General features: G+C 40.4%; 2 protein-coding genes across 2 annotated transcripts; one reads left to right on the top strand and one right to left on the bottom strand.

The window, feature by feature from the left end:
- Positions 1-5311: 5311 nt before the first annotated feature.
- LOC102771051 (taste receptor type 2 member 19-like) lies at positions 5312-6396 on the bottom strand. The gene has a single exon (XM_015561678.1). The coding sequence runs from the start codon at positions 6312-6314 to the stop codon at positions 5400-5402; it is 915 nt and encodes a 304-aa protein (XP_015417164.1). The 5' UTR covers positions 6315-6396; the 3' UTR covers positions 5312-5399.
- Positions 6397-9158: 2762 nt separating this feature from the next.
- SMIM10L1 (small integral membrane protein 10 like 1) lies at positions 9159-11136 on the top strand. Its single transcript, XM_006760226.2, has one exon. It carries the CDS (start codon positions 9348-9350, stop codon positions 9558-9560), a length of 213 nt encoding a protein of 70 aa, XP_006760289.1. The 5' UTR covers positions 9159-9347; the 3' UTR covers positions 9561-11136.
- Positions 11137-12085: the final 949 nt, after the last annotated feature.

The following is a 12085-nucleotide window of genomic DNA, read 5'->3' as shown; positions in this document are numbered from 1 at the left end:
TCCAAAAAAGAAATCAGATTGCAAAGCCCAGGGCATTCATATGCAAAATCCTCTGCCGCAGCTTGGGTGGGATGGGATCTCAGGGAATCAACAGGGTGTAGCAAGCAGTTATGGCTGATCCTCAGCCCTGCCCTAAGGGGCCCCGCATCTCAATGTTCTGGTAATTGCTGAAAGCACCTCTGAGGGAAAGCTGCCCTCAAGTTCCAAGTTCTGCCCACTGCCCGACAGTCCAGTTTCTCCCTGTATGAGTCTGGGTCCACAGAGACTCACCCTGAACTGGAGTTCAGAGCAGTCGGGGGCTTGTGACTCCCTCCCGATTCAAAAAGACAGCCGCATCCTTAGTTGCCACCCCTTGCAGCATGCACCTCCGTACCTCTGCATTTTCGCACCTCCTCTGAGTCTTAGTGTGCTTTTCTCATTCCTTCTAGTTGTAGAATTTCCACTCAGCCAGCCTTCCTGTGGTTCTGGATGATATCCATTTTGTCTTTTAGTGGTATTTTTGAATTTGTTGTGGGAGGTAGCAATTTCGGGTGTTTACTTATGCTGCCATCTTGGTTTCTCCATCCAGTCTGACTTTCTCAGCTTAATTCTTTTATGACTACTTAACATTTATTTTATGATTAATTTATGCTAAAATCAGCTTCTTACTTTGGATATTATTGTTTCAGTATTTATAACAAAGGAACTAAATTCAATAGGAAAAAATAAAATTCTTCAATAAATGTTGCTGGTAAAGTGAATAACAGCATGGACAAAAATAAACTTCAATTCTTATTTTACACCATGCAATAAAATTAATTTGAGGAGATCATAGACTTAAATATAAAAGACTAGAGGCACAGTGTACGGATTTGTGCATGGGTGGGGTCCCTCCACCTGGCTGGCTGGGAAGGGACTGAGGGAGGGCTCCAGGGAGTGTCTGGCCCTGTCTTGCCCAGTCCTGATAGCCAGACCACAGCAACAAGCTAACCTACGGGTTGGAGCAACTGCCCCCTGGTGATCAGTGCATGTCATAGCAACTGGTTGAGCCTTTAGCATATTAGGCTTTCATATATATAGATAATATAATGAAGCTTCTAGAATATATATTATATTAATTATATCATATTATATTATTATATTATATTTATTATATTATTATATTATATTTTTGTAACCTGGGGATAAACAAAGATTCTTACCTAGGACACAACACACACACACACACACTAAACAACAGAAGTAATGAATTAGATTTTCTGAAAAGACACCATCAAGAAAATTAAAACCTTTGCCTTGGAATATATACATATATATAAATATAAATTTAGGGTTACATAACGTAATTTCAACACTCCCAAAAGTCAGCCCAGCCCTCAATGCTCTGGAGATGTAAAACCACTAGTAAGACCCACCAATAGCACTGTTACTCTTACAGAGGAGTCTTTTCATGAACATGTACATGACCAAGTTGGTTCTTGTTTCAATTTGTGCACTGACAATATATTATTCCTCATTTGTGTCAGCTGTGGTGTACAGATCCTACAGGGGTCTCCATGATTACTGTTCCCAGATGTTCATACCACATATAATTTCAGTGTGGGCAAGGCCTATGACTTACTCCTAGTCTTCAGAATATGGCAAGCATAAAGGGATTGTACATGTAATTAAGATCCCAAATCAACTGATTTTTAGTTCATCAAAAGAGAGATTATACTTCATGTGCCTGATGCAATCAGGTAAAGCTTTTGAGAATGCGTGAGAGAGATTCTTACTAGCCTTGAAGAAGTAAACAGTCACGTTACAAAGTACCTATGCAGGGCACTGCAAGAAAATGAATTCTGCCAACAATTTGCATGAGCTTGGAAGTAGGCTCTTCTCCAGTCAAGTGTGCAGGTAAGAATTCAGTATAATTGAAACCTCTACAGCTTTATAAGATCCTGAAGCAGAGAACACAGCTAATTCTTGCCCATATTCTTGACTCCAAAAAACCCCACAGGAATAATGTATGTGTGTTTATGGGGTTTAGCCACTACATTTGTGGTAATTTGCTACACAGCAATAGCAAATGAATACAGTGGCAGTAATAGAGAATTTGATTTTGCTCTATTTGATAGAGAAAAGTCTCTTCTCTATCTGGTGAGAAATGCCCCAGAATTAGGTTTGCTAGTCTTCAGTTTGTTGATTTGTCTGTGTAAGAATATGCTTCTTCTGGAAAGGATTATGGTGCTTTCAGATCTGCACTAGTGAATTTTTGCTATCTGTGTTCATTCTGGACTGGAACTGAAGTGGTACAATCAAAGCAGCCAGCTCTCTGTATGTCTGTATTCCATAACAAAAAACTTCACCTATTTTTGTGTATTAAATCTTGTCTACCTCTGGAATATATTAATAAAATAGATTCTATACTCTCTTATATGAAGTGTCAGTGACAGATAGGAATGGCATTTTCAGCCTTTGACAGGCCTCTACGGATGAATCACAGTGCAGGACCTTGGGACGTTGGAACAGTCTTGCCATCCTCTGGAGCTAGAAACAGCTCTTAGCCTGCTACTGGGCCTTCACAGAGATAAAACACTTCGTCATGGGCCACCAAGTTACGATGTGACCTGAACTGCCCATTATGACCTGAGTGTTTTCTGACCAACGGAGTCATGAAGTTGCACATGCCTATCAGTGAATGAAAATAGAATATAAAAGATTACGCCTAAGCAAGCCCTGATGACACCAGTAAGTTACATGAAGAAATGCCCCAAAAGCCCATGGTCCCCACTCCTGCTACACTGCCCTTTCTTTTCCAGCCTGCACCTCTGGCCTCATGGAGAGTTCCCTACAATCAGTTGACACAGGAAGAAGTGTCTTGGGCCTGGCTTACAGATGATTCTGTACAACATGCAGGTGCCATGCCTAAGTGGACAGCTGCAGCACTGCAGCTCCTTTCTGGGACATCTTCAAATGACAGTGGATAAGGGAAATCCTCCCAGTGACAGAATTCTGACCATTGTACCTGGGTATTTCCTTTGCTTTGGAAGAGAAATGGGTAGGGCTGTAATTACATACTGATGCATGGACTGTGGCCAATGGTTTGGCTAGATAGACAGCAGCTTGGAAGGAACATGATAGGGAAATTAGTGATAAGGCAATTTGAGCAAGAGGTGTGTGGACAGACATCTCTGAATGGGCAAAAATTGTGAAGGTATTTGTGTCCCATGTGAATGTTCCTAAAGGGTGGCTTCAACAGACAAATTTTAATAAACAGGTAGATAAGATGACGGCGTCTGTGGATTACAGTCTTTTCTCAGCCACCCCTAGTATCACCCAATGGGCTTATGTACATGACTGGAGCAGTAGGAACAAAGTGGTCACTGCTAAATGCCCAATGTGTCAATAGCAGACACCAACACTGAGTCTCATTATGGCACCATTCTCAAGGGTTGATCAGCCAGTTACCTGGTGGACTACTTTCCTAATGGAAGAGGAGATGTATTGTTCTTACTGGAATAGATGCCTGCTCTGGATATGGATTTGCTTTCTCTGAATGCAATGCTTCTGCCAAAACTACATGCATGCACTTACACAATGTCTTATCCACCATCAAGGTACTGTATACAACATTGCTTCTGATAAAGGACCCCATTTTACAGCAAGATAGGTGTGGCAAAGGGCCAAGGCTCATGGAATTTACTCATCTTAACCATGTTCCCCAACATCCTGAAGCAGCTACCTTAACAGAATGGTATAATGCAGCGTTTCTCAGCCTGTGGGTCGCAACCACTTTGGGGGTCGAACGACGACCCTTTCACAGGGATTGCCTAAATACATCCTGCATATCAGATATTTACATTGCAATTCATAACAGTAGCAAAATTAGTTATGAAGTAGCAACAAAAATAATTTTATGGTTGGGGGTCACCACAACAAGAGAAACTGTATTAAAGGGTCGCGGCATTAGGAAGGTTGAGAACCACTGGTATAATGGTTTTTTGAAGACTCAGTGATAGTACCAATTAAGTGACAATAGCTTTTGGGGCTGGAGCAAGGTTCTCTAGGTTACATATGCTTGGAATCAGCATGCAATAAATGGTGCTGTTTCTCCAGGAACCAGGATTCACAAGGGCAGGAATGAAGGGGTGAAAATGTGTCACCACTCACTATTGCCTCTAGGAACCCAATAGCAAAATTTGTTTCCTCTTCCTACGACCTTATGTTGCTGGCCTGGAGGACATTGCATAAAGGAAGGAACACTTCTACCCAGAGACATAGCAACAATTTTACCAAACTGGAACTTAAGACTGCTATCCAACCACTTTTGACTCCTTAAGCCTCTATCAACAGGCAAAGAAGGGAGACACTGTGCTGGCTGGGGTAATTGATCTTGGCTCCCAAGGGGAAATTGAACACCACTCCCTTATGTGGTCTCTTAGTATTACCAGGCCTTACAATTCATATCTTTTGTGTTCTTCTTCTATAAATCATCTTCTATAGGAAAACTGAATAAAATACATAACATCAAGCTCATAAAGTAAGCCTTTTCATTTTTATTAGTTATTTTTATCTAAAGTTTAAAAGGAATCTTTAGATAGCGAGATGGAGATGATTGGCAATTCAGAGGCCCAAACACAGTTTATGGGAAAACTAAATGGCATTTTTTTTTTACTTTACAAAAGGCAGTATGAAATAAATTTCCTAACACCATAGTGAACCATAACAGCATTAAAATAACATGATCTCTTTGCTTTCTTCTTCATCCCTATTGTAGAACTTGATTAGTTACTAAGCACCTGTGTTAAATACAATAATCTTACATGGCACATGCATGTAAAATACATTCTAAATGTTTGTCACTCTTTCATTTCACTGCATGCATCTTTTCCTAACAGTTCTAATTACTTTCTATTAACCATGAAGTAAGAATTCATGATGGAATAATATCTATGCCAAGCATCTATTCTCAGTGTGTGATTTACAACTGAATATCTTTACCATCCAAAGGATTGCAGATTCAAACAACAAAGTCTATATTCACTGTGGTACATGTGTGATACTAACTACAATGGAAAGTAGCAATGATTTCCTGAAATGGGTTGTCAGTGCTTAAAAATGCCTAAATATAGACCACAAATTCTTCAATTTCAAGAGGATAACATAGAATATGTATGTGAAATACATGACTTCATGATTCTGAAGAATTTCTTACATTATTTTGTAAAATTAGATTGCTTACCTAAAAAAAAATGGTAATCATATGCTCTTTTTGTCATAAACATGCACACACATATATATTTTTGTGATAAACTTAAGTGGAAGTTTTTCTAGGTGTAACTTACCCAATTCTATACACATTAAGAAATGCAGTAGGAAGTACAAATGTTATGGACTCCATCAGTTTGTTTTCTGCCAGAAGACACAAGGTGCCCCACTTATTTCCCTTTCCTCAGCCAGCACCTCAACTGCCACAGAAATGACAGGAAGGCCTGTCTCAGCTTCTTATTCCCCCAAATCAGGATAAATGAGTGGCTTGACGGATACAGGATTCCAAGAACCTTGCAAACCATGTAAACTAAGTTGTTCTGCTGAGTACTCGAATTCCAAAGTGAGATGATTTGAGAGAAGAAAAAAATGACAAATGTCAAGAGAAAGGAGATCCCAGTTTGCATGGCTCTTAAGTGGACCTCGGTGCTGGGATCTTGAGTTCCTTTGCCACTGAGCTGCATGTTCTTCAGATGTTTCCACAGGGAAAAGACTAGCAGCAGAACAGCTGTCAGGGACATAGTAAAGGGTACTATGTTTGAAAGCATGAATAAAGTGTGATTTGAAAGGTGCATAATGTCCCTCAAGTTAGTCTCCCAAGTGATGTTTCCTTTATATTCATTCATCTGCATTTTTTCATCTGTGCTTACCACTGCAAGACGAAAAACCAAGAAGACCAAAGCCCCCAACAGTATCATGAGAACCACTCGTTTAGCTCTCCATTTTAGGTGAAGAAATAAAAAGCTGGAGAAATTGGCTATCTTGAGCAAATAAAATATGCTAAGGCTAGTAGCAAACCACAGACTAAAATGGTGGCTTGTCATCCAGGCAATATGAACAATAAGTTTTACTTCTAAACTATAAAATGCTCGATTAAATACAGTTGCATACCAATTTAATAGTAGTACACAGAGCAAACCAATTCTGGAAACTGCCAGAGCAGTGAGAATTCCATCAGCACAGGAAATCTTTTGTCTCTTGACCCAGTCAATGCAGTTCACCACTGCTATGAAGCCATTGGCAAAATATCCTAGAACAAATTGTATTGTGAATAGGCTGGAAAGAATGGCTGGTAGTAAGGCCATGATGTCTAAAAAGAAAAAGAAATCCAAGTCTAATATCACTGGTCGCGATTCCTTTAATATTCTGACCTTAAACTCAATGTGCAGTTGTTTTCTGAATTTGCAGTGAATTTCTGGTTTCAATTCTGCAACCAACGCCAAGCAGGAAAGCTTCAGGGTATGCCAACAGAAAAGTTCAATGCTATCTTTATGGGAAAACTAGTAGCCCTGTGCACAAATCCGTGTGCCAGTAGGTCGCTGCCACCCTCCTGTAGCTCTCCGCCTGCTGCTCCGCCTTCTTATAGCCCCCCCCCCCGCCCCTCCATAGCTTGTTGCCCTGCCCTCTCCTTTAGCTCTCCGCCTCCCACATGCTTGCTGCACTGCCCCCTCCTGTAGCTCTTTGCAACACACTAGTACCTCACTGGCCCACCCTCCTGCTCATCCATGATCTGGTTTTAAGGTGCTTAGTCATTACACCTCAGGGCATAAAGGCTAATTAGCATATCCCTTTCTTATTATATAGGATATTGTTTTCCTTGGACTCCCATTCAAACAGTGTGTGTCCCTGCCACTGATTGCATTACTTGATAACTGATGTTGAAGTGAAAGCTGAATAATCATTTGCTAGGATGCAAATGAAGACGTACTGTTTTGCAATATTTCCCTTGTTTGACCTTTCCATAATTTGTGTTCAACATTAGTTGTTTATTAGTAAAATTTAAAAACCCAATATGCAGTGAATGTCTAAACTGTTAAATAGAGCTTCGTCATAACTAGGGTGATCATCACTATGAATTTTTTTTAATCCTAGAAGTATGTGGAAAGAATTCAAGCTTTTCCTATCAAAATCATCCTAGATTTTCTCAGGAACACTATAAAAACTGGTTGCTGATAATTAATACTTTTGCATAACTACATTTTCAACAAGCTCATAAACACACCCCCAACTAACTCAGACAAATACACGTACATCTAAAGGATGGAATTAAGTGTTCTATACTTTCCAAAATATAAAAATTAGTGTCAGGAGGTCATTTAGGTTTAAATCTGACTTTTCTCCCATGCAGACTTCCAACCCATTATTAACAGCAATCACACATATCTTTCATGCTTAGGTCTTTGATAAAGTTTCCCTTTTGAGTCTATTTAATATTTAAATATTAATATTTAAATATTTAGAAATTTGATAAATACTGAGTACTTCAAAAGAATGTGTTTCATTGCAGATTCCTGACTCCTATTTATAAATATATGCTTTTATTTTTCTCTTTAATTTTTTACTACTTAGTTTTTTAAAGATTAATAGGTGTTAAAACCAGCCTGTACAGTTGGGTTTTATTCAGTTCATAAACCAAAAGTCAGAAAACAATGATATCCTCTTTGGGTGGTCTTTGTGAGTAGTAAGTATACTATAGGGTGTCCCACACAAATGTATGCACACACTTTGAATAATTATAAAGGCAGTGTTTAAAGTGTGTATACATATTTGGGGGGACACCCAGTATTTGTGTCGAGTGCTTCCAATTGTGCCTAATAAGTACACCTGTCACTAAGGATTGTTATTCATTTCATCCTGTGTTATTTGATACTTCAGAGTTAACCTGGGAGAACATAGGCTTTTGAGTACAATGTAGCAGTGAGAGGCACAATTTCCTCCTATAAAAACCAAGATAAAGCCCTGACCAGTTTGGCTCAGTGGATAGAGCGTCTGCCTGCGGACTCGGGGGTCCCGGGTTTGATTCCCGTCAAGGGCATGTACCTTGGTTGCGGGCACATCCCCAGTGGGGGGCGTGCAGGAGGCAGCTGATCGATGTTTCTCTCTCATCATCGATGTTTCTAACTCTCTATTCCTCTTCCTTCCTCTCGATAAAAAAAAAAATCAATAAAATATATATATATTTTTTTAAAGTAATACCCTTTGTAATACTTTAAGCAATAAAAAAGGACAACAACAACAAATAAAAATAAATTTAAAAAAAAAAAAGATAAAGGGAGTTAATTGCCAAAGTTATATTTTAAATTCATCTGAAAGCTGAGCAAGGCAGGGAGGCCAATTGAACTTAAGATCTGGAAAGAGGAGAATCTTTTCAGGTAAAGAGATTATCTGTATATTCAGTTCAATCCCCTATCAAATTCCAGCAGGCTCTAATGGCAGTAAGTGAGTAACTATTCATAAAATGTAGATGCCTATGCATTGTGCCCAGAATAGCCAGAAGCATTTTTTATAAAAGAACACAGTTGGAGGATTACAGTTCCTGGAAGGAAGGAAAGAGGAAAGGAGTACAGCAAAGAAGAAGGAAGCGAGGAAGGAAATTAATATTGTTGGAGTCTAAAAACAATTATTTTGCAGCTGAGAAGTTTTGCTTAATGGTCCTCAGTCTTTTCCCCCCAGAATTACCCTACTTTTAAAGTGTTCCTCATTTAGGAGCAAAGTTTTCCGTAAATACGGTAACAGTAAGTGACAAGTACAGGTAACGGACAAATCTTGAAGAACAATAGCTGTGGTATTTTCAGGTGGCTTTGAGCAATTAAAAACTGCACTGATTTTATTAAAACATGGTAAAATTATAATTATAAATATGTACTTATTTCTTGGCATAGAGGAAATTTTCGATTCCAGGGATATGTTTTAGAATACAAGATACTTCGAAGGAAGAACACAGGAACAGATTTAAAAACAAAACAAAAAACTCTCCAAACATTAATATACTTAATTCCTTGTGTTTCCCCTTCTAAGCTTACTTTCATTTTAAAGAGAAAATCCTATCTCTATGGCTGCCCATAAGTGTGATATGAAATAACGTGTATGGCAATATAGAGAGAAAAAACCGTCCTGTACCTACCACGTGTTCAACTCTAAAGCTAACAGGAGACAGGAAGGGGCGGGGCGCCAGCGGCTGACAGGCAGCGCCGCACCGGAGGCAGCGGCTGCACCGCAGAGGGGACGCAGCCACAGCTCAGTGCCCCCACCCTCGCCGTCCCGGCCATCGGTCCGGGTCCGCGGGGCCTGCGGCGACCCTCGGCACCAAGCACCGGGCGAGCGGCGACACCGGGGCCATGGCCATAGCCACCGTGGCGGCTCCGTCTGCCTGGGCCCTCGGGGTCTCGAGCCCGGCCGCCGCCCCCAGCTCCTACGGGGTGTTCTGCAAAGGGCTCTCCCGCACGCTGCTCGCCTTCTTCGAGCTGGCCTGGCAGCTGCGCTCGAATTTCCCGTACTTCTACGTCGCGGGCTCCGTCATCCTCAACATCCGCTTGCAGGTACATTTCTAGAGTCGCGATTACGCTAACGGTCTCCGGACCGGCACCATGGCGGACTCCCAGGAGGCCCCGCGACGGAGCGGAGCGGAGCTGCGGACGCGGCCTCCTGGGTCTCGCGAGAATGGCCGGTCGCCCGGCGCTGCTGCACTCGCCGCCGCCGTCCGCCGAGCTCCCGGACGGGCTCGGGAGTCCTGCCGGGACCGGAGAGGATAGACGGGATGTCCAGTAACAGGGGAGAATTTAATCACGGCCCACGACAAGATCTAAGAAGCTGTGCGCCCTTAAAACAAAATCAGGACGAACAGGATGCGTATTATCAACAACAGAAGGCGACTGAATTTTTCAGGAAACCAATGTAACATACAAGTTCATGGCTCAAATTAAGATTTTAAAAAATCACCCATTTCGGGAATTTGGGGTTGACTTGTAAGCAAGAGATTGAATGAGTGAAGAAGCTGGAGATCTTAAGGATATGACGTGGAAGGCATGTATTTCTTCATTCCCCCAAGAGAAAATGACAGTCAATTTTCAGTGAGATTAAAAAGAACTGTACAGGAAAAGCATCCTTCCGATGTCAGACAGTGTGAAACGCTGCCGGATCTTGAGCAGAGGGTTGGAGTGTAAGACTGTGGACTCTGTTTCGGCGTCCCTGTGAGTGGCCCGGTTCCAGACCTTGGCGCCAAAGAAAAGGAAACCCAGTTCAGCAGAAAGCCTGGCTATTTAATGAATAACATTTAAATAATCAGAATAATTTATGCGAATGCTGTCTATCGTCTTTTTCTTTTAAGAGGATACTTAATTATGGTGACAAAGTAGAATACAAGTGTGGTCACCCGTGATCATGTAACAGCACTGTTTTCGGGGGGCGGGGGGAGGGTGTTGAAGGGAGGAGAGGAAGGGAAATGGAGTGGCAATGGGGTCTTTATGTAAAGTGGGAAGTTGAAAGATACAGTCCTGCTCACGAGGAAAGAAGACATTTTTTGAGAGGGTGGCCATAAGGTTGCTAAAATAGCATTGGAACTATTAAACAGGGAGGAGAGTAGAAGAGAACAGCAGTAAGTCAATGAATGCTTAATGACGAGTGTCAGGTGGCAAATCTCCAAAGAAAAACTGAATACCTGGTATGTTGGAATATAGAGTTGAGATTTTGAGTGTTTCAGAGAGTCTGGAGATGAATTAGTGGTCTGCATGAATACCTGGTATGTTGGAATATAGAGTTGAGATTTTGAGTGTTTCAGAGAGTCTGGAGATGAATTAGTGGTCTGCATGAATACCTGGTATGTTGGAATATAGAGTTGAGATTTTGAGTGTTTCAGAGAGTCTGGAGATGAATTAGTGGTCTGCAGATGTTTATTTTTATTGTTTTTAATAAGAAAACAAAGCTGAGGCAATTATGAACCCAGGAAAAATAAAAGCTTGTTCAGGAACTATGCTGCATACCTCAGCTGTGAATAACACTCGTCATAAAGTCAGTCATAATTATGTTAGCACTGAATATGGATAGAACATGATTATGTAACATGGGAGGGATGGAGAGGAGAGGTGTGTGTAATGGGGAAGAATCAGTGAATAAAAAAGCAATATTGGACATGTTATTTTTTTAAAAAAAAAAACTGCAATACAAGGCAGCTAAGAGTTAAAAGTGGTTGTCTGAAGAAAAAAATCAGGGATGGAAAGAGAAAAGGTGGAAGACAGCTGTTTTCTACCACCAGTCTAACAGTATTATTTTGATTTCTCTATATTTCTTTGATTAAAAATTAAATAAATTTTATTTTTTTTAATTGCTCAGGTAATTGAAATGTGCACCACTTGTTAAGAGCCACCCGGGTAAAAGGATTGGGTTTTTTAATCAGCAGACCTCTTAAAATGCAAACTCTAATGTTGTAGTCAGGTGAGCCCATTAATCCGCCTAAGCCTCAGTGTCCTCAACTATTAAATGATGGCAAAGTACCCACCTTGACTGGTCAGCTGAGAATTAAAAATAAGCCTGACTTAGTGCTTGATATATGCTTGCTTCTAGTAAGTACCAAGTAATCTTTAACCATTTTTCTGAAAGGAATGCTTTCTAAGCCAAACTATCCTCAATATCTGAATCTAAATATAGCCAATGTGATTAGAATTTCACCTTTCCAAAAGCAAGATAATCACAGGTACAATCATTAGGAAATTTCTTTTTATTTTTTCTTTCAGTTTTATGAGATATAATTGCCATACAGCACTGTGGAAGTTTAAGATAGACAGCATAATGACTTGACTTACATATATAATGAAATGATTACCACACTCAGTTTAGTAAACATCCATCATCTCATATAAACACCAAAAAAATGCCTCTTTCTTTGTGATGAAAACATTTAAGATCCATCCACTCTTTTAGAAACTTTCAAATATACCATAAAGCAGTGTTAATTATACTAATCGTGTTGTACATTATATCCCCAGTATAATCTTATCTCTTATAACTGGAAGTTTATGTTTTGACCACCATCCCCATCCCCGCTCAGAAAATTTCTTATATAGTGTCCAACATAATGAAT

Source organism: Myotis davidii, unplaced genomic scaffold, assembly GCF_000327345.1.
Source record: "Myotis davidii unplaced genomic scaffold, ASM32734v1 scaffold1017, whole genome shotgun sequence".
NCBI lineage: Eukaryota > Metazoa > Chordata > Mammalia > Chiroptera > Vespertilionidae > Myotis > Myotis davidii.
The sequence above is the reverse complement of the archived record's forward strand: the minus strand, read 5'-3'. Positions and strand labels throughout refer to the sequence as shown.

Excerpts from the sequence above, each read along its gene's own strand:
- SMIM10L1 (XM_006760226.2), top strand. The coding sequence starts at position 9,348 with ATGGCCATAGCCACCGTGGCGGCTCCGTCTGCCTGGGCCCTCGGGGTC.
- LOC102771051 (XM_015561678.1), bottom strand. The coding sequence starts at position 6,314 with ATGGCCTTACTACCAGCCATTCTTTCCAGCCTATTCACAATACAATTT.